This window comes from Vicia villosa, linkage group LG2, assembly GCF_029867415.1.
Source record: "Vicia villosa cultivar HV-30 ecotype Madison, WI linkage group LG2, Vvil1.0, whole genome shotgun sequence".
Taxonomy (NCBI): Eukaryota; Viridiplantae; Streptophyta; class Magnoliopsida; order Fabales; family Fabaceae; genus Vicia; species Vicia villosa.
The window spans coordinates 32686228-32707171 of record NC_081181.1 but is presented as its reverse complement, the minus strand read 5'-3'; the positions used below and the strand labels follow the sequence as shown (position 1 = coordinate 32707171).

At 34.7% G+C, this 20944-nt stretch overlaps 1 protein-coding gene across 1 annotated transcript; it reads right to left on the bottom strand.

Annotated features, from left to right (window-relative positions):
• Positions 1-3364: 3364 nt before the first annotated feature.
• On the bottom strand, positions 3365-6712 carry LOC131646064 (endo-1,4-beta-xylanase 5-like). Its single transcript, XM_058916228.1, has 6 exons — positions 6605-6712; positions 5443-5489; positions 5137-5356; positions 4883-5046; positions 4702-4800; positions 3365-4627 (listed from the first exon to the last, which is right to left on the bottom strand). The coding sequence occupies exons 1-6, from the start codon at positions 6645-6647 to the stop codon at positions 3485-3487; spliced, it is 1716 nt and encodes a 571-aa protein (XP_058772211.1). The 5' UTR covers positions 6648-6712; the 3' UTR covers positions 3365-3484.
• Positions 6713-20944: the final 14232 nt, after the last annotated feature.

Here is a 20944-nt window from a genome sequence, read left to right as displayed (position 1 = left end):
CGCATTCAGCCCTTACACAGAATTTTTCAGATGCAGCTTGCAGTAGGTCGACCTGTTGTATCTCTGAGTCGACCTATTAGTGTCTTGTAGCCAAAAATACTTATCTTGGTTGCATTTGCTCGATTTATAAGTTTTCTCTTAAGTTGTAGTTGATTCACAATGATTTGACATCATGAAAACTCATGACAACTGCACCTTGCTCTTACATTTAAGACGATCTCTCTTAAAATACACAATCACATCTTTCCAACTTTGCACAACATTACACAACATGACATTCCACCAATATCAAACATCAATTAGCATTTAGCAATCAATCACATAATTCACGGTTATCATATCACATAATGCATCCATGAAGATTGATCATGCACAATTCATCCATAACATACACATATAATTAAATGTTATTCCCAATTATCATCATAATTAATCAAAAAAGTGCAAATCCATTATATTTTATCATATAGACAATTATTTAAGCTTCAATATGCTTCAAATGACACCTAAAAAGGAGTTACGGATCAAAAGTTATGACATTTCAAAGTTTGGAAAAGTTTTGTAAAACAGGGTCCGCTCAGCAGCCATCAAGCGGGCTATACAGTAGCTTCCAATCTTCGAAGCTTTGCTTAGCGGGCTGGGTCCGCTTAGTGGATGTGCGATTATATAGAAAAACACAGCAACATTCAGAACTGCAAAATCACACACCCACCACTCCAAATCACTTCCAAACATCAATAAACATCAAATATAACGAGTATTCATCATTATTGAACAACATATATCATCACAATCATGTTTAATCATGTAAATCCATATAAAATAGCATAGAAATTAGGGTTCATACATTTTCATGGAATTTGCAAAGAATGAAGAGATTCACACAAACACATACATTACCCAATCATAGATTATACAAGAACTTGGATTCAAACCCTTACCTCTAACTCTTAATCCACCCTCTTCGAAAAATCTACAAATCCTCTTCTCCTTCTCTTCTATGTTCTTCTTCTCTTCTTTCTAACTTTTTCCTCTTTTATTTCTAATTAGGTTATGACACAAAGTTCTCTCCTAATTCTCATTATTTCACTGGGCTTAACCCACCCAATACTCTTTCTCACTCAACTAAGCTCATTTAACTAATTTCTAATAAAACTCTACCATTTATTAATTAGCTAAATAACATATTACTACCCAATTAAATAATTATCGCTCAAACAATAATTAAATAAAACACACAAACAATTATCAAATATCAAATAATCCTAATTAATTAAAATCTAATAAAAATAAAAATAGGGTGTTACATTAATCGTCTTGATCCTCCATCAAGATATAAAGTTATAAAGGAGTAGCCACCAGATAAATATTTAAATAGTTATAAAGTATTTAATTATCTTTATAGACTTTTTAACCATGGAAACAGAATTTGCATTTAAAGATTTGTGTTACAAAATTTAAGTGACATAATCTCTTTAATGATTACACTATGGGATTTTTAATCCATATATTAAAAATTTTGATTTTTCAAAGATTTATTTCATTTTGTATATAATTAAAAATCAAAATTTAGTAAATAAATAACTTATAAGATAAAATAAAATACAAGAATAGTAAATCAGTAAGAAACATTTGAAAAAAAATAAGGAATTAATTGATTTAGTACAATAATATTTGAATATTTTTACGAAGATTTTTTTTAATATATAGAAATGACGTACTTTTGTATTTATAGTCATTATTATTAACACTGATATAATTAAAAGATAATTTTAATACAATATAATAAAGGACATTATAATAAAGGACAATTTTTATTATTTATTATTTATTTTTAAAAAAATATATATGTAATATATTCATTATGATTAAAGATACTATTAAATTATAATAAAGGACATTAAAAATTTAAATTATCAAAAATGTTATCATTTTTTATGATAAAATCTTAACATTTATATTAAAAAAATTGTTACTTATATTTGTATTTTTTTTTTTAAAAAAAATGATACAATTATGATTGATAAATTTATAAAATTATGAAAAACATATATTTTTCGACGAGCTGAAACTACTTATAAAATTACATTTAACATGAGACAATTATGATTGATGAATACATAATTTCTTATAAAAACAAAAATTTGTTATTCTTTTTCATTTTATATACATTTTTAACCATCACTATATTATATTAATTTACTATTTATATCGACATTGTACGAACCGTGCGAATGCACGGGTAAATTATTTCTTAATTATTTTATTTATTTTTCTACTAAAATATACATTTTTCGACGGGTAAGCTATTTAATCTGCATATATTTTATTTACATTTCTAACCATCACTATATTATATTTATTTACTACTGATAGATGACTACTTAATTATTTTCTTTATTTTTATATGTATATATTAACCTATAACTGATATTTTTGAAAAAATAAATCTATTAGATATATTGAAATTTTTATTTAAAATAAGTGAAAAAAATTTCAAATGTTTATAATAAGTAGGGGTATGAGTAACAATGAATAAAATTTGGACAAAAAAGTTTGGTAGTTGTTACCAAATCAAATAGATATAATCACATATATTGGTAGATTTGTAACGATATTGTATGATGCGTGCGAACGCACGGCTAGATGATTACTTAATTATTTCATTTATTTTTTATACTAAAAATTATATTTTTCACTAGATTAAATTAATAATTATATGAAAATTATGGACTTGGATCCTCTCCTTCATTTTTCTCTCTTTCCCTCTCCATCCTCTCTATCTCTCTCTTAATCTTACTCTCACTCATCATTAAAAAACAAAATATAATCAAGAGAGAGAATGAAATTAAGAGAGAGATAGAGAGGATGGAGAGAGAAGGAGAGGATCCAAAGTGGAAAATTATAATTTCAATTATTTTTTTCCTTTTAATTTGCGTATCGTATCGTATCATATCCTATATATATATATATATATATATATATATATATATATATATATATATATATATATATATATATATATATATATATATATATATATATATATATATATATATATATATATATATATATATATATATATATATATAAATATATACATCGTTATAAATTTATTTATTATTTATATCGATTTTTTGTGATCCGTGGGAACGCACGGATCCTTTACTAGTTTAATAGAAAAATAGTTAAAACATTTGGAATGTTTAATTTCTTTTTGATTTCCAATATTTTCATTCAAAATTAGTTTAAGAATAATTTCTCAAAACTACTAGAGGACAAAATTAAAAGGGTCAATACAATCAGTGTTGTGTGAAGATGGATGATGATTGAATATGCCGAATATTTAGACGATGGTGTAAAGTTGTATAAACCATAAACATGGTGTGCTTTTTATTAATCTTAAGCGTTGTACATATTTTTGAATTTAAATGCTAGCTAAATTAACAATAATATAACAATAATATACTTAAGCAAATAAAAACTAAATAGAAAGTTGTATAAGCTGTCTTGTTGCCTTGGACTCATCATTCGAATGAACTTGTACTTTATGAGTTAAACTATAATTCTTCTTTGTAGGATGAGTAATTTCCAACTCATAGTCACCATGAAAAAGAGAGGTTTCAAATAATCCATTTTGGTCTGTTGTCAATGTTAGTTTTCTGTTCCCCCATTCTCTAAGAAGTTTATCCACGACATCACCACCAGGCAAGTTCTTGAAATTGTTATCAACCAAACACATCTTGTAACAACCTTGTGGATTCCACCCTGTCCATGTTACAATACCGTTAACCTTTGGATGAGAATGTGCCTCTCTAAGAACTTGCTCATAGTACCCTGCTTGATTATTTTGTTTTTCAACATCTATTTCAGTTATCCATATTGGCAAACCAGTGGCAGCAAGAGCATCAATGGAAGCTCTCATGTAAGGCAAATTAGGCGAACCGTTAGGGAAATGAGCCTCGAGCCCAATTCCAAGAGGTATGTTCTTGTTATAGTTTTGAATCTCTTTTATCTTCTGGATATATTTCGGTGGAGTCGAGGCACCATCTCTACTATCCTCAATAGTATTGTATTCATTTAAGAACAATGTGGTTTTTGGATCGATGTCGTGAACTTGTGTAAATACCTTGGGAGTGAAGTCATTCCCAAGTTTATTTTCAAAGTATGAGAAATGAAGATTTTCATTCACAACATCCCAACCAATAACTTGACCCTTGTATCTTTGAACAATAGAATTTACCCTCTTATTAACGGCAGGGTAAAGCTGGTTTTGTGGAAGTGAATAAACAAATTTAGGTTGGTATTGAGGATCGTCCCAAATTATATTGTGGCCTCGAACATGAATGTTGTGATTTTTTGCAAATTGTAGCATTCCATCGGCTTCGTAGTAGTTATCCTTGCCTTGTTCATATTCATTTGTGTACCACTTCATTTCGTTTTCAAATGTGGTAACTGTGAACCTAGATGTAAACCAATCTTGATATCCTTTATTGTTGAGGATGTTTTTGTTCATAGAACATCCAAATGGAAAACCTCCTCTATTTAAGGTAACAGATATACTTGCATTTGATAAAGGGTTTCCTTGTTCGTCAACAGCTTGGAACGCCACTTTCCTCTTGCGAGCCTGCCAAGACATAATCAAACTTGTTATGCAAGTTATTATTTTTATTTATGAACTTCAAATTCAATCATGTTTACCTTTTCAATACTTTGACGTTGATGAGACATCCATTGCTTTTTTGTAAATGGTTGCAAGGAAATGTTGTCGATCCAAATTTCCACGGAAGTATTATTGCTCTACAAAATTCACCATTATCATTAAATGAAATATTTCTAGCTAGTTTACAATTTGATTAAATTAAAAGCACTTAAAAAATACCTCAAAATAGAGTTGAGCTTCTTCTGTTGTATCCGCTATGAGTCCACCCTTAAGCATGGACCAACAATTAGAATGAGCATAAATGGCACCACCAAATTTATATGCTTTACTTGTTTTCACCACTGCTGTTACCGCAACATTTTCCTCAGTTGTTCGAATCCAAGCTACATCATATGGTGTAATTCAATTATTGATTAAAAAATCAAACAAAATTATAGACTGAAATTGGTATCAAGTATCAACAAGAAGATTACCGGATAAAGTATAATGCAATCCCTTTCTTAGAAAAATCTTTTGGGAGACACTATCATATGGTTGTTTTCTGCTATGGGCTACCACGAATTTGTTGCCCAATGATTCGCGATGTTCAATTTTTGCTTCACCAAATGTTGTCCAACCTTGTAATCCATCATTGAGTTGTGGATTTTGAATGATTCCTCCATTGTATAACGGCTTCTCTGGATGTGCTAAACACTGAAAATCAAAACAAGTAAAACCATAGATTAGATTGAAATTTAATGTTTTACCTTCGAAAATAAAGTATGCTAGAGAGAACTTACTTCAACGCTAGAGCTGTAATCATAGGACAATGCTTCAGCTTCAAACCCTGTTGTATCAAGTAACACCATAGATTAGTTTTCCATGTTCACTCATTCATAATTTAGTCCCTAAACTATTTAAATCATTAAATAAGTCTTTAAATTATTGTAACATATAGCTGTTTAATTTATTTTTATGAAATCAAAAAATAATTTAGGAATTTATGGTTGATTTTAAAAGCTTAGAATGTTTATTCAATAAACAATTTCATTAGCATTAGTCTTCAATTTTCTAATCAACTACAGTAGTATTAAAAAAACCAAATTTGTATATTACAATAAAAAAAAATTTCATCTCTACATAGTGTAATAGTTAGTGGAATAGATTTAATAAAAAAAAGGTGCAATAATGACGATTTAATAATATAATAAGGAAGAATAACTTGAATTGGTTACTGGAATAGATTAAATAAATATATTTGAATGAAAATATATATTTGACTATCAGAAAAAATAATTGTGTCATTAAATACGGCATTAATGATAAATAGAAGAATAATACATTGAAAATAATATAAATCAAATTTTCTATTCTCGTCACAATTATGATTATTGTTGCAAAAGTTTTTTAATTAAAAATATTAAAAATTTTCATTGATAATGTAATGATATACGAGGTCACGGTCTATAGAACCGTTTTTTTCTTACAAAGTCATATATATGATTATGCAAAATAATTTTTTTTAAAGAACAAGAGTTGTGAAAAGAATCGAAGCTGATTTTGCATGAAAAAAAATCGAATATAGCCTCTTGTATCATTAACGTATCAATAATTGATAAGTTTTTTAAACTAAATAATAAACAAAACATTAATTGAAAATTTCCAATTATTGAATATGGTTCAATTGAAAAGTACACTCAAATCCATGCGTTTAAAATTGATCAAATAAATATCATTATTGATCCAATAATAATTAACGATGAATTTAGTAAGAAGGCAATTCGATCTCTGTAACTACCATTGAAAATTGAAACCAATGATATTCAAATTCAAGAAACGAAAATAGTGTGTCATATATATAATAAGAAAGCAAAGCATGAATACGTTGCAAAAGAATTATATCTTTAACAAAGTTTAACATAATATGTGTAAATGAATTAGTAGACATTCGTTGTTACAAACCTGTCAGTATGATGACACAAAGCAGAAGGACGACGATACTCATGTTTTTGAACCAATTCTTTTCAAGAGATGAATAGAAAAAAAAATAATATGGGAGTGAAATTATCCTTATAGAGAAAGAACTGATATTTTATGTTAAACCAAAACATCCTATTTATAATGTGTTTGAGTACTCACAATATGCTGCATTTAATTCACAGAATCAATATACATGATTACTAATATATTTTATTTCTTATTTATAATATTCTGATTTGTAACTTTTTTTTTTTTGGGTTTATTCTCAATTGTAACTTTCAACACGCTAATTTTGTCTTTTTCTCTATAAATTTAAGGAATTTTTTAATTTTTTTTTAAAAAATAGTTAACCTTTAAGTTACTTTTGAGAAATATGTTAACTTCTTAAAAGTTTTTTTCTTTATAAAAGTCTAACTTCTTAAACGTAATAAACAACTTTGGAAATAAACTTATAATCCTTCTAATCTTTATTATTAAAAAAATTATTTCTAAATTCATTAAAGAATCAATATACATAAACTAAATATACTGTTTATTTAATGAATTTAAAAAGTAATTTATTTATTGAATTTTAAAAAAAAAATTATATTGAAAGTTGGTTTGGTAACATAAAAAAAAACTTTTAACTTTTAGCTCTATTTGTTAACTTTTATTAGCTTTTGTCTTTTTTTTTTAAGCTATTTAAAGTAGTTTTTATCTTTATAATTTTTTATTTCGTTTATATCCTTACTAATATAACAAAAACTTATTTTTATCCATATATATATATATATATATATATATATATATATATATATATATATATATATATATATATATATATATATATATATATATATATATATATATATATATATATATATATATATATATATATATATATATATACATATATATATATATATATATACATACATATATATATATATATATATATATATATATATATATATATATATATATATATATATATATATATATATATATTCACGTCAACTTATAAGATGAAAAGGATGATGTAATATTTAATAGGGAGCATATCAAATGAGAGCATTTTATAATGAGAGATGAGAAGAACAAATATCAACCATTGAATTCATCAAGAGAGAGAAATTAATAGCCACATTAATGTATTAACATTCTCTCTCTTAATGAATCCAATGGTTGATATTTGTTCCTCTCATCTCTCATTATAAAATGCTCTCACTTGATATGCTCTCATATTTAATATATCTTAGTTACAAATGAATTATACTAGTCTGTCTACCCATGCAAGGCACGGGATAAAAATTCTTATGTTAAAAAAATATTTTATAATTTTTTTTAAATGTAAAAATCATTAAATATCATAAAGCAAAAGTATTCATTTAAAAACTACTATAATAATATTATTATAATTAATAATTTTTAATTTTTAATTTTTATTTGATTTTGAATTTGCTAATTTCTAACTATTATATTTTTTATTGTTTATCTAATTTAATATCTGTTATTATTTTTTTTGTGACCGAAATAAACTTAATTCATTTCCAAAAGCAATTGTTGTTCAATACAAGGAGGAATAATATTAAACACACTACGCCTTGACCAAGAATTGGCCACCTTAGCAAGAGTATGAGCAACCGAATTCACTTGGCGCTTTACAAACTTAACCTCAAAGTTGGGAAAATTAACTAACAAATTCTTAATAAACGCAATAATGAAACTAAATTCAGAGCTACCGGAATGATTGGTTTGAATAGCTTGGACCACCCGTTGAGAGTCACTTTCGAAAATCACATTATTGAGGTGCAAAGCTATAGCAGCAAGAATAGTCTCTTTTAAGGCTAGAGCTTTTGCTTCAATGACGGAGAGAAAACCAAAGTCCCAATCCACACCTACAACGATGAATCTACCAAGAGAATCTCGGATACACCAACCCCTATTCGAAGTTCCCAACTGCTTATGAAATCTTGCATCCACGTTACACTTCACCCTCCCATTTCACTTGGGGTTGTCCAACCAGCTTGATGGGCTATATCTCTATCTCCGTTAGAAACTTCTTGAGCTGAATGCCAATCACACCAATTAAAATAAGCTTGCACTCCCAATTTTGTACCCTCTTCCCGTTCATTATTCCAAATCACATTATTTCTATTATTCCAAAGCACATAAAGCATAACCGCAACTCACCCCGTTGCCCTCATATCTTCCTTACTACAAATATAAAAGATAAGATCCTTCACACTATTGAAGGATTGAACTCGAGGCTCAACAATAGACACCAAACCTGCTGCCCCCAACATTGGATCAAAGAAGAACACCCGAAAAACACATCCCAATCATTTTCCTCAATATTACTACACACCTGACAAATAGACGGACATTGGACGTGGTGACTTCGAAGTCTAGAACGCGTCAGCAGGCAGCCCCTACAAATTCTCCATAACAAATGTCTCGCCCTCGGAGGCGCTTTAATCCTCCATAAGCTACCCCAATCCTCCCCCCCTGAACTACACACCGACCAATTATTTCGAACACTTCTCCACAATCTATACCAAGACCTCACATTGTACTCTCAACTTTGTACTTCCTTCCAAATCATACAATCTTCTCCCACTTCTCCCACCTACAACCAAGAGTTAGAACTATCCTTGACTTCCATAAGCTCCTCCATACAAAACTCGGGTTACTACCAAGATTAGCTTCTAAAAAAGATGATCTAGGAAAATACCTTTCTTTGAAATTCTGGCCACCCAGGAGAGTGGATTAGACAACATGTACCATCCTTGTTTAGCCACCATAGCCATATTAAACGCTTTGAAGTTTCTGAATCCCATCACTCCTTCCTTCTTAAGGCACGACAACTTATCCCGTTAGACGATAAGGTGGATCTAAAGGGATGGTGAATAGATCCCCTGTTTTCAAATATGACAATTTGAAATTTAAAAACTTAAGTGCCCCAAAATGAAAAATATCGTCTAGAACGACCTTAGTTATTGGAAGCCGGATATACGTAAACCAATGAAAAAGCAATGAAGTTGAATTTAGCTATTGACGAAATTATCAATTAATCACACAACACAATAGTCGTTATTACTCACAATTAACCGTTTGTTAGAAATAGTGGAAATGGTTTGTGTTTGGTAATTTGTCAAACACTTGGTGAGCAAATTGTCACCAACTTTCAACACAATGTGAGCGAATTTGTCAAACACTTGGCTTCAAGCAAGTTTACAATGTGGGAGTTGTCTCCACCCAGAGCAGCATTTTCATCTTCATCCATGGACTCAGCATTTTCCCTTTCTCCATCATTCAGTTAATTTTCTTCATCACTATTTCCCTTTGATTTTCAGCATTGTTGCACCTAACCACAACTTGATACTCATTTAAATCCTTGTTCCAAAAATAACCCATCATATTCATAGTTTTCTGGGTAAATTCTTGGTCGATAGGGATTTTCAGCAGAGGAAGATTTGGAACAGCGATGTTAGCTTTGTTAAGCACAAATTGAATAAAGGATGCATAGCTCAATGCGGTTCCTCTACTCTATTCCTTCAAATCAAACATTCTTTTAGAAAAGTAGTGAGGCCAATTCACTCTAATTCTGTTTTTAATTACCCAAACCAAGTGCACTTCAGATTGATCAACACGAGAGTATCCACCTCTCTTAGGGCGAATAATGTGTGACACAATCCATTGAAGGATACAATCAACAAGTTTCGAAACCCCGGTGGTAACGTTCTTTGGAAACAAGTTGCTATTGACCACATTATCCGGATATGGTCGTTGTAACATAGAGTTTAAGGCCACTTTGTAATCATACTCAGCAACCTGATTTGTGTTACTTATTTTCACAGCTACCGGACTTGGAGGAAATAATCCGACTTCCTTCCAAATATTATCAGTTCCAGCATACACACTATTGCCCATTTTGTACCGAAAAGTGCTACCCTCAAACTCATCTTGCATACTATTGTAGAACATTTTGACTAATTCCTAATTATAGTCATGACTTAACTCTAAGAAAATATCCAATTTCTGAAAGTTTAACAAATCCATTATTTCTTGTAGGTGTAATCTTCCTAGGGTTCCACTATAGAGCAAGAATTGTTTCACAACTTTCCTTTTACTAAAATCTGAGACATATTATTCTACTAATTCATCAGAGAGCAACGAGAGAGCATTTACAGGTTTGTTACGCAGATTAGAGCTACTTTCCTTCATTAATCTTCTTTTTGTTGTCCTTTGTGAAGACATTGATGGAGGTTGGAGTTGATTTTTGAGAGAGATGAAGATTTTGGTTCTTAGGGTTTTTGGAGAGGTGTCGGCGCAAGAGAGTGAAACAAGAAGAGTGATAGCCACTTATTTAAAAAAATTGGAAATCTGCATGCGATGTGTCGACCTATGCAGGTCATGCGTCGACGCGTGAGCTTCAATTTTGGAAAAAATTTCTTGGTATGAGTCGACCCATAGAAAGAGAAGGTCGACCTAAGCTAGTCATTTTTCCAAATTTTGTTTAAAGATGAACATTTATGCATGATGCGACATATATTAAAGCTCCAGCAAGTATCACATATCACAAGACACAAAGGAAACAAGTATAACATGGATTGACATAGATGGATATCAAGTTTACCATATGTTGCACCCCAAAATTTACCCTCTTTATTTGTGCTATAAGTTATCAAAGACGTTTATTTCGTCATTCGAAAATGGAAGAAAAATAATAAAGAGTTTTTGTGGTTTCAAGAAAATATGGCGTGAAATTTGGTTTATATAGTGGAAATACAAGAATTTGCAAGTCTCGTCTGGAAGGTACTATGAGATTGATTCCCGCGTTGCCAAGACTATTTTGTTGTTCTCTACATCTTCTGTGTTCAAGTCAAAAGCTAATTCATCAAGGAAAGTGGTGAGAATTAATTGTTTCCGAAACCTCGGGTTCGCCGTTCCACTGTCTTGTGGATATTCAAAAATTCATATCCCTTGGTTGAATCACCGTCTTGAAGCCAGACCTATGTCAAAAGTTTTGTCTCGAGGTCTACTTCATTTCGCTTGTAGAAGGTCCTCAAATTCGCAAATCACCTAAGTTTTTACAGTGGAAAATGGTGCTGAACCGAAGGTTTTCGGACACTAAAAAATTCATATCTCACAATCCGCTCGTCCGATTCCCTCGAAAATTTAACTGGAGCTCCGTGTCACCATTACCGAGATTTCATATGTTCGGACCGAAGACCAATTAGGCACTGAAAACTCCCAGAATTTTGAAGAACATTGTAATCTTTCGGTGAAAAGTGTGTTTTCGGGTATGTCGCGCCGAGTTTGAAAATTCATAACTTCTTCGATTTTTGTCGTATGGAGTCCATTCCGGCGGCATTTTCTCGGAAATTTCGTTATCTTCGATTCTTCGTCACATGTGCTAAGTCAGATTTCGAGCCGAAGTTTGAGTTTTATCACGTTCTCTGAACGGTACTCGCAAAATTCTGCACAGTCGCACCAGATGAACCGATTTTTCTCGTCATTCAAACGCGCATAATTTCCTCACCGTTTGTCGAATTGAGACGATTCTCGTGGCTACGAGTCACAAATTTGGTCATCTTCACAGTGATGTTCATTTTATTATACTTAGCAACCTGCCTAAAAATTATACTTAGAGAGTCGCCACCTATTCTACTAAGGCGAATAGGAAACCTTTAATGGTTACGAGATTCAAGGTAAGATACTATATTCGGGTTAAGGGAAGGTGTTAGGCACCCAAAACCCTTTCCTAAAGGTTAACATTGCAAAGATTAGGGTTAGGGCAAAAGCATAAAAAAGGGGTAACAGACAGTTATTAGGGTTAAAAGATTAATTATTGAACATGATTAAGATTTGGAGGAGGGGGACTCGCCTTGTTGCCAAGTGCCTACGTACCTCCTTAGGGAGGATCAGAGTCTACGTAGTTCGGGAAAGGGTTGACGCCCTTAGAATTAGAAATTTGATAGGGTTGGGAATTTGCCTCAAAGGCTTTTGAAATAGCCTATGATAATGTGTAATTTGATACTGGAAATTTTGAAAAGTTTGGGAAGTGTTTTAAGAGTGGGCGTACAACCCTGATTTAATTTGTACTATTAACCGCAATAATTGATTGATTCAATTACCATAGTTAAAAGATTAATAATTTGCACCATTACCAATTTTAATCGATTGATTCGACTATCACTAATAATGAATTAAGGTATATTTTAATAATTTTATAGAATTTTTATATGCATTGTTACCCCTCGTAATCGATTGATTCGATTAAAAAGAATAACAAATTGAAACGAAGGAAAGACGGTTAATCATCACAACTAATAAAATAATTGCAACCATTTAACCAAATAATAGAAACCAATTTTATTTAATTAAATAACATTTTAATTAAAATTATTGTTGACCATAGCGATTAATCGATTTAATCGGAACGAACAACAAATTAGAATTTTTTATAATAATATCACATATATTTTTTAATTACAAAAATAATTATTATACATTGGCACCGATTAATCGATTCACATTGATGTTCGTTTTATTTCCGAATTTCGCACCGATTCACGTTTCCTCGAAAACGAGCAAAAAAGAGATACGTCGGGGGCATTTTTGACGTTTCACCATTTAAACTATATATACTTTTTTCCCTCTTTTTCTCTCATAATGGCACTTTCACCAAAAATCTCAGAAACAAAAACTCAATTCTCTCTTCATTTCCTCTTGAATCAAACGCCAATTTCCTTTGAATGTCATGAAGAACACTATGAACAAATTCAATAACACATAAACACCAAATCAAAAAATCAACCAAAGGAACTCAGCGAATTCTCTTCAGATATCTGTTTTTCATCAGTGCCCTCTCCCTCCGCCACTAGTAGTTCCGGCCGGTCACCGATCCGCCGCTGTAAGTCGCGGCTGAACCGCCCTCCGTCCTCGCGCGATTCAAGCACCGGCCTCCTCCTCTCCTCGTCGTGATTCCAGCGTTGCATTCACTTCTATCTTCGCATTCCGTGTGCTTGCTAATTCGGTAAGTCCTCGTTCTTGAATCCTTGAGTTTAGTTGTGGAGTTCTTGAGTTGAACAATTTTTAGAGTTTTGATGATGTCTATGTTGATTTGAGTTGAAAACTAAAACTGAATGGATGATGGAAAATTAATCACGCTATGTTTATGTGATTTGTCGAATAATGGTTTGAATTGGTCTTGTTAACTGTTGAAGAGGAATAGCTTTGGAAAGATTGTTCACTATATGTTTGTTTGAATGTGTGTGAGAATTGGTTTAAGTGTTTAATGTTGAGTTTCTTGAATGATACTGAAGTTGTTACTAATCGTTGACATTTGGTGACGATCCAATGTTGTTTTTATGTGTTGTTAGTACCATTGCAATGTATAAACAATGCTGAAAATTGATATGTTTAGTATGACTTTTGATTGAAAATTGTGGATTAAGGAGAATAAGTAATGCTGGAAATTTTCTGTGGATTTATTGATGTTTGTTGGTTCAATAATGTAAATGAGATTCATGTTGTCAAAAATAGCAATGCTGAAAATTTATTTGCACTATGTTCATGTGTTTTTTTTTGGGTACTCGAGTTGATTTTTGTTGAGGGAGAATGCTTGGCAAGGCTTGGTGTTTGTTTGTTAGTAAATCAAGTTGTTGATAATGTTGCATAAGTGTGGTATTGGTTGATTCTCTTGGGCCATAATTTGGTTTTGACATTTGCTAAAAATGTGATAAAACTAGTGTGGTTGGGACTTGTTTCATGATTGTCTAATGTTTGTTTTGTGCTAATACTTGAGCTTATCATATGAAAATGTTTCAAAAAATATGTGGATTAATGTTGAGGACTACTTGTTGTTTACTATGGGAGAGCTTGTTTGGTGCACCAAATTTCACTTGCAAGTATATGTTATCTTTTGCCAATTTTCATGAAGCTTTGCATTGAGTTTTTTAGTGATATGAGTGTATTTTTTTTGGACTGGTTTTTCATCATAATAATGCAGCAAATTTGGCATTCTAATTGCTACTTGAAACCATGTTTTGTGTCATAATTTCACTTGTAAACATATGTAACTTTGTGCTAATTGTTGTGAGGTTTTCTCTTGAGTTTGTGTGTGATTTGTGGTGAGCTTTAGGACTGTTTTATTATCACTATTATGCAGAATTTTCCATGGCTCCATTGCACTATGTTTCCATCCTTTTAACTCATGAAAATTGGTCCTTTTGTTGCACTTTTGACATGAAATTAGTTGGTATTGGTTGCTTGTTGTTTCTAAGTGATAAATATTGTTTCTATATGATAATAATTGACATTTGAGCAGCTGGAACTTTCTGTTTCACATAATATACTCAGTTTGCTCGGTTTGTGTTTTGTGTGCGCGTCGTGTCGGCTTCATTCCATTTTGCCATATCTTTTGAACCGCTTATCGTTTTTGATCATGTGAATAATGTTTTTCATACGTAACAATATTTTCGGAGCTGTTTGTACAGTTTATTTTCGGTTTTGGCCGACTTTTTTTACCATTTTTGCTTCTGCCCCGTCTTGAAGGTCGCGCTTCCGGGCCGATTTTGTAAATTCTGATTGCATATTTGACTTCTTTAACACGTTTTAACCTTGCAATAAAATTTTGGCTTAATTCTGACGCGTTTAGTTTTCACTATTTTTACCCGGTTTCGCCGTTTCGATATACCGTTGTGCATATAAACACTTGCTTTTGCTTTCGTAGTTTTAGTGTACATATTTGATTTGCTTTTGAATACTATCCCATGTTTCTTCTTGTTTGCTTTTGTTATGTTTTCACTTTCTATTCTGTTATCCATTTTCGGTTTAGCTTATAATTCAATAACGCAATTCCGATTGCAGTGTTTTGTTATCTCTAACGAGTGTGCTAGTATGCAAGGCAACGTGAAGGCTCTGGTCGATACCCGCTCTCGTGTTCCGCTTTATTTGCGGGACACGACATTTATCCTCTCTCTGATTCGCGTTTCTACACGCATTCTTTATCATTATGCTTGCTTGTCCGGATTTCTGTTTCCCTTGCAGGTGTATGGTATTCGTTGTGCCTGATGCACACGTTGGCGCGTGATTTACTTTCATCGCGCTGACTCTTGATTGTTTACGCGGATTTTAATCGGAGTGCTGACATGTTTGCTGTTGCTTTTGCTAGCTCGCTCGCGGGATCTCTAGTTTCTTTGCTTTCCTTCGCTACAATTTACGGATCATCATCCGTTTGGTATTGATCCCGTTTCATTTTATTTTTCCTCGCACTTTATCGCTTTCTCGCATCATCCTTTAACATGAGAAGTAGGACTTAGACATGCATCTGGCCAAGCCCTCGAAAGAGGCTCTGTTTTTGTTGGTGTGTTTACATTTGTGCTTTGCGGCAGGGAGTCACGGTGTAATAATTCCTATATGGCACTCCGTTAATTCCTCATGGAAGGCATGCGGAAAGGGTTAGCAATCAACCCCCGCCCAGTCTCATCGAGTCCGTTCACTATGTGCACGCTACGCGTTGCTCGCTTCTGAACCTGCATAAGATCTTGTTATCGAGTATGTCAGGAAAAGGGTTCATGCAATCGGACCCCCGCATTTCCTATAGCTCGCGTCGCTCGACGTTGATGCTCGGTGTACGCACGCACCGTTTTCCTTTTGGATCCGTGACGGCTTGGTTGCTGAGAGGGACTCGCTCCTCTTGTCTATGGCCCGATCATTTTCGCGAGGTCTAATGCTTGGTTGACTCGGGTGATTCGCTCCCCTTGGCTATGGCGGGACCGCTTTTCTACCACTCGGCCAGTGTTGTTGGTTTGTTTGCTTTACGAGCGGGAGCTCGTTTGTCTGATATTATTGTTTGCATTTCGCTTTTCCCCCATAGGTTGTTAGTTTAGTTTAGACTTGTAACCTTTGTATGATAACATTAGGTAGCAAGCTTTCCCCCTTTAGCTTAGGTCTTCCTCATGCTTTCTTAAAAACACAAACCACACTCTTTGATTTTCTTTTCTTAAGAGCTTGTTATTTCCGCTCCATTCCCAGCATAAGTCTCCAAAGGTCGAGCAGCGGAGTGTGAATGTAACTCGTTCACCTAAAAAACACAAAACAAACAGAAATTAGTTAGCCGAGCTACGGTAGCTCTGATTCTGCAAAATAGATACGTAGGCAACGGGGTAGGGCCCGTGCAAGCACAATCCTTTCTTTTCCCTACATTCTGCATTCATTTTAGTCCAGATTAGCGTAGATTTGTTACACACCTATAGTTTTAGACACAGGCGTGGATACCATCGAGTACGATGGGCGCGAGGTGTGCTAGCACCTTCCCCTCGTGTAACTGACTCCCTTACCCTGTTTCTCTCGTCGTGAGACCGTTGTTTTGTCTTGTGGTTTGCTGGCATTCCCTTCCTTTTCAGGATAAATATGTTAGTGGCGACTCTGTTAATTTTCGCGGTAGCGACAGCTGGGGACGTCTCAACCTATTGTGGGTCTGGACTCGGCGAGTCGATCCTAGCGCCTGTGTGTTTATATTTGGGTGTTTTATTGCTTTGCATATTTACCTGTTTGCATTGCATTCTATGTGCGCTTTTACTTTTCTGCATCATATTCTGGACTGTTTGGATTTCTGTCTGTGGGTGGGTGTTTCAAGAGGTAAAAGATCCAATACCCAGGTCATGAGTGATACCATAGGAACTAGGACTAGAGTGGCCGTGACGGACAGAAGGCGTATGCCTGATTGATCTGATCACGTATCCACGGGCAGAGCTTGATGGAATGAGGCAATATCGTATGATAATGCCTACATTCGAGATTCAGGCAGTCACAATCACTTCCAACAAATCCGAGATTCAGGATCACACGACTTGTCCAAAAGAAAAGAATGAATCAAAAAGAGTGAATAAAAAAGAGCCCGCTAAGTCAACAACTTGCAAACAAGTGACTTAGGCAAAAGTTAGGGCATCCCGCTGGACATCCAAATCAAAATTCAAAAGAATTTGTCCAGGCAAAAGTTAGGGAAACAAAAAAAAAGAAAAGAAAAGCAAAAGCGAAAAACGAGGATTACAAAATAAGAATCCTCATTAAAAGAACAAAGTCGTGTGATTAGACACCAAAAACAAAAGGTAAAGTGACTGCCATGTCCGAACGTCTCCGTGATTCCTCAATCATCTCAAACTCCTCTGGAAAGATGAATGCTCGTGTCAAGTTAACTGAACTTAGGACTGGAGAACATCATGAAGGGGGTGGGCACCAAATAACTTTGAGCCTAAAAAATCCTTTTTTCTTAAACCGTGAACCTGGCCACGTTACAACCCTTAAAAGTCCTAATTGAAGCAAGGTTAATTCGAAAGCGGACTATACATGATAATACGGTAATCTGACTCCTATGAGATCCGCTAAATGCTTGAGTTGGTATCACACCATCTTTTCTTTCTTTCACAAAAAAATCGATGTTACGACATCCTTTCATAAAAGGTTTCTTTAAACTTCAAGACAAACATACTCTTTGCATTAAAATTATATTTCTCATAATAAACATTCTTTGCATATGAACAAGTGCTCGACATCAAGGAAGTTTCCATCATGAACTTCAGATGAAAAGTTGTATCCTCTCGAAGGACAAGTTGACTTCTGAACTCCGTTGAGCAGAGGCAGCAATATTTCAAAGTCTAATCACCCTTAGGGGCACAAAAGCGTTTGATTACTCTATCGAGTAAGTTTTCAATCAATCTGAGGCAATCAGGTCAAGATTCGAAGAATCTCTCAAAACATTAAGCAATCAGGGGCATTCACCCAAGCGTAGCTGAAGCTACCTACAATACAAGTCAGGCAGGGGCATGGTGCCGAAATTCTTGATACTGGGGCAAGTCAGTTTGATATGAACAGATATCAGAAGATCCTTACAAGACGAATCTCTCCAAAGACCTACAGGCTGGGGCAAGACACTATGCATTGCCATTTTATCCTCATCAGGAGGTGTTCAGTTTAAAGTTCAGGTGTGAGCTAAACAACTTATGAACTTGAGAACCATCAGGGTCGTCATCCTCAAGGGTCCGAAGCTGAAAGTCCAATCTTTGGTGGCATCTCTTCGCATTTCAGTGTGATTTTCAAATCTCTTCCAGAGGTTGCAAGCGTTGGTTATTGGTATCCCTCAACCAGAGTCATGTCATGTGGACATCGAAATCCTTGCTTTCCGACCCTCGAGTCGTGAGTTTACCTCTTTTCCGACCCTCGTGTCGTGAGTTTATCTCTTTTCCGACCCTCGAGTCGTGAGTTTACCTCCTTTCCGATCCTCGAGTCGTGAGTTTACCTCCTTTCCGACCCTCGTGTCGTGAGTTTATCTCCTTTCCGACCCTCGAGGTTTGAGTTTATCTCATTTCCGACCCTCGTGTCGTGAGTTTACCTCCTTTCTGACTCTCGAGTCGTGAGTTTATCTCCCTTCCGACCCTCGAGTTGTGAGTTTAATTCCTTTCCGACCCTCGAGTCGTGAGTTTATCTCCTTTCCGACCCTCGTGCCGTGAGTTTGATTCCTTTCCGACCCTCGTGTCGTGAGTTTGATTCCATTCCGACCCTCGAGTCGTGAGTTTGTCTTCTTTCCGACCCTCGTGTCGTGAGTTTGATTCCTTTCCGACCCTCGTGCCGTGAGTTTGATTCCTTTCCGACCCTCGTGCTGTGAGTTTGATTCCTTTCTGACCCTCGAGTCGTGAGTTTGTCTCCTTTCCGACCCTCGTGTCGTGAGTTTGATTCCTTTCCGACCCTCGTGTCGTGAGTTTGATTCCTTTCTGACCCTCGTGTCGTGAGTTTGATTCCTTTCCGACCCTCGAGTCGTGAGTTTGTTTCCTTTCCGACCCTCGAGTCGTGAGTTTGTTTCCTTTCCGACCCTCGTGTCGTGAGTTTTCGACCCTCGTGTCGTGGATTTCCAACAATTGCAGATAGTTGTCATATACATTCCAATGTGTCTGTAAGCCCATTACTTGATTGGCATCCTTACAATCGACATGAATATGCATAACACTGTGAAAGCCAATGCCCGTTTGGTCCCTTTGAAGTCAACACTTGCTTGACTCCTTAAGCCCACTTCCTGATGGCATTCTCTTGGAGAACCAATGCCTGTTTGATGCTCTAGCCGATACTTGTTTGGTATTCTAATCACTGCTTGCTTGCCAATTCGTGAATCCATTGCTTGTTTGGAAAGTTTCAAGCTCAGATGTCTGATAATCTGTTTGCTATTGCATTTGTCCATTGTGGGTGAGCATTACTATCCTCTTTCCAATGAGGAAACCCTAGAAGACGCTATGTCTATGTCCTGGGGCATTTTCATCTGTCTATCTCGCAGGTACATTCTTTCGAGTACACCATGCTAGCGCGTTGGTGGATCTAGCCAAGTAAGAGATTCTCATTCCCCAGCTGAGTGCATCCAGATGAGGTTTTCTTTGTTCCAAGATTCTTATCTCCTCAGCAAAGCACATCTCAATGCAATCTCCGTGCTTCAGAAGCCCTATTCCCCGGTGGAATGTCTTCTCCCCAGTTGAATCATGATTGAATGGTATCCGATTCTCCAGCGAGCTCTTAATGAGGTTCTTTGCCCGAGTTCCTCATTTCCCCCAGAAGAGTATTTCTCTCCCCAACAGATTGACCTGTTTTCCCCAGGAGAATCGTCTTATTCCCCATTGGAGTTGTCTTAACAAGAGGTTCTTATGCCGAGTTCCTTATCCCCAGCGTATTTCTTATCTCCTCAGTGTATCGTTATGCAGAAGTATTCATCTTCCCCACTGAGTCTTTCTTTAGCAGAGATTCACATGCATCCTCAGCAGAATCTATGTTCTTCAAGGATTTCCCCAGCGGAATGCGTTATGCACAAGCAAGTTGGTCACTCCCCATCAGAGTTGTCTTCATGACTTGCTCTTATCTCCACATCCCCAGAGTGTCGAGAATTTTCTTCTCCAGTGAAGTTGCCAGGGTATTCCCCAAGCAGTTAATTGGGATGTTCATATCCCCAAGCAGGATTTATTCCCCAGCCAGAGCTCGCATCTAGATTTGATTGTCTCCAGCAGATTTTCGATCCATCTTTGCCAACTCACAGTTTGTAACCCTTGGTCACTCATCTTGTCCTCCCCACAGAGTTCCATACTCTCTCCAAGACTTCTTCAGCAATTCAGTGCTCCTCCGTTGTCTCCCTGAGCAACGTTCAAATCATGCATCATTCGCATTACATTCTCAAAGCGTATAGCGTTTTCCTTCTCGGGAATGTTATTCCATATACATTCATACATGCATCATGCATAAATCATATCATATCTGTTTCTTTCTGCAGGAAAGTTATCCAGGTTCAAATGCCTCCCAGAG

What these genes read in the sequence shown, in the direction of transcription:
- LOC131646064 (XM_058916228.1), bottom strand. Translation starts at nt 6,647, where the DNA reads ATGAGTATCGTCGTCCTTCTGCTTTGTGTCATCATACTGACAG. An exon ending in ATTACAGCTCTAGCGTTGAA is followed by an intron (nt 5,357 to 5,442) that starts GTAAGTTCTCTC and finishes TTTGATTTTCAG; the next exon opens with TGTTTAGCACATCCAGAGAA. An exon ending in AACGTCAAAGTATTGAAAAG is followed by an intron (nt 4,628 to 4,701) that starts GTAAACATGATT and finishes ATGTCTTGGCAG; the next exon opens with GCTCGCAAGAGGAAAGTGGC.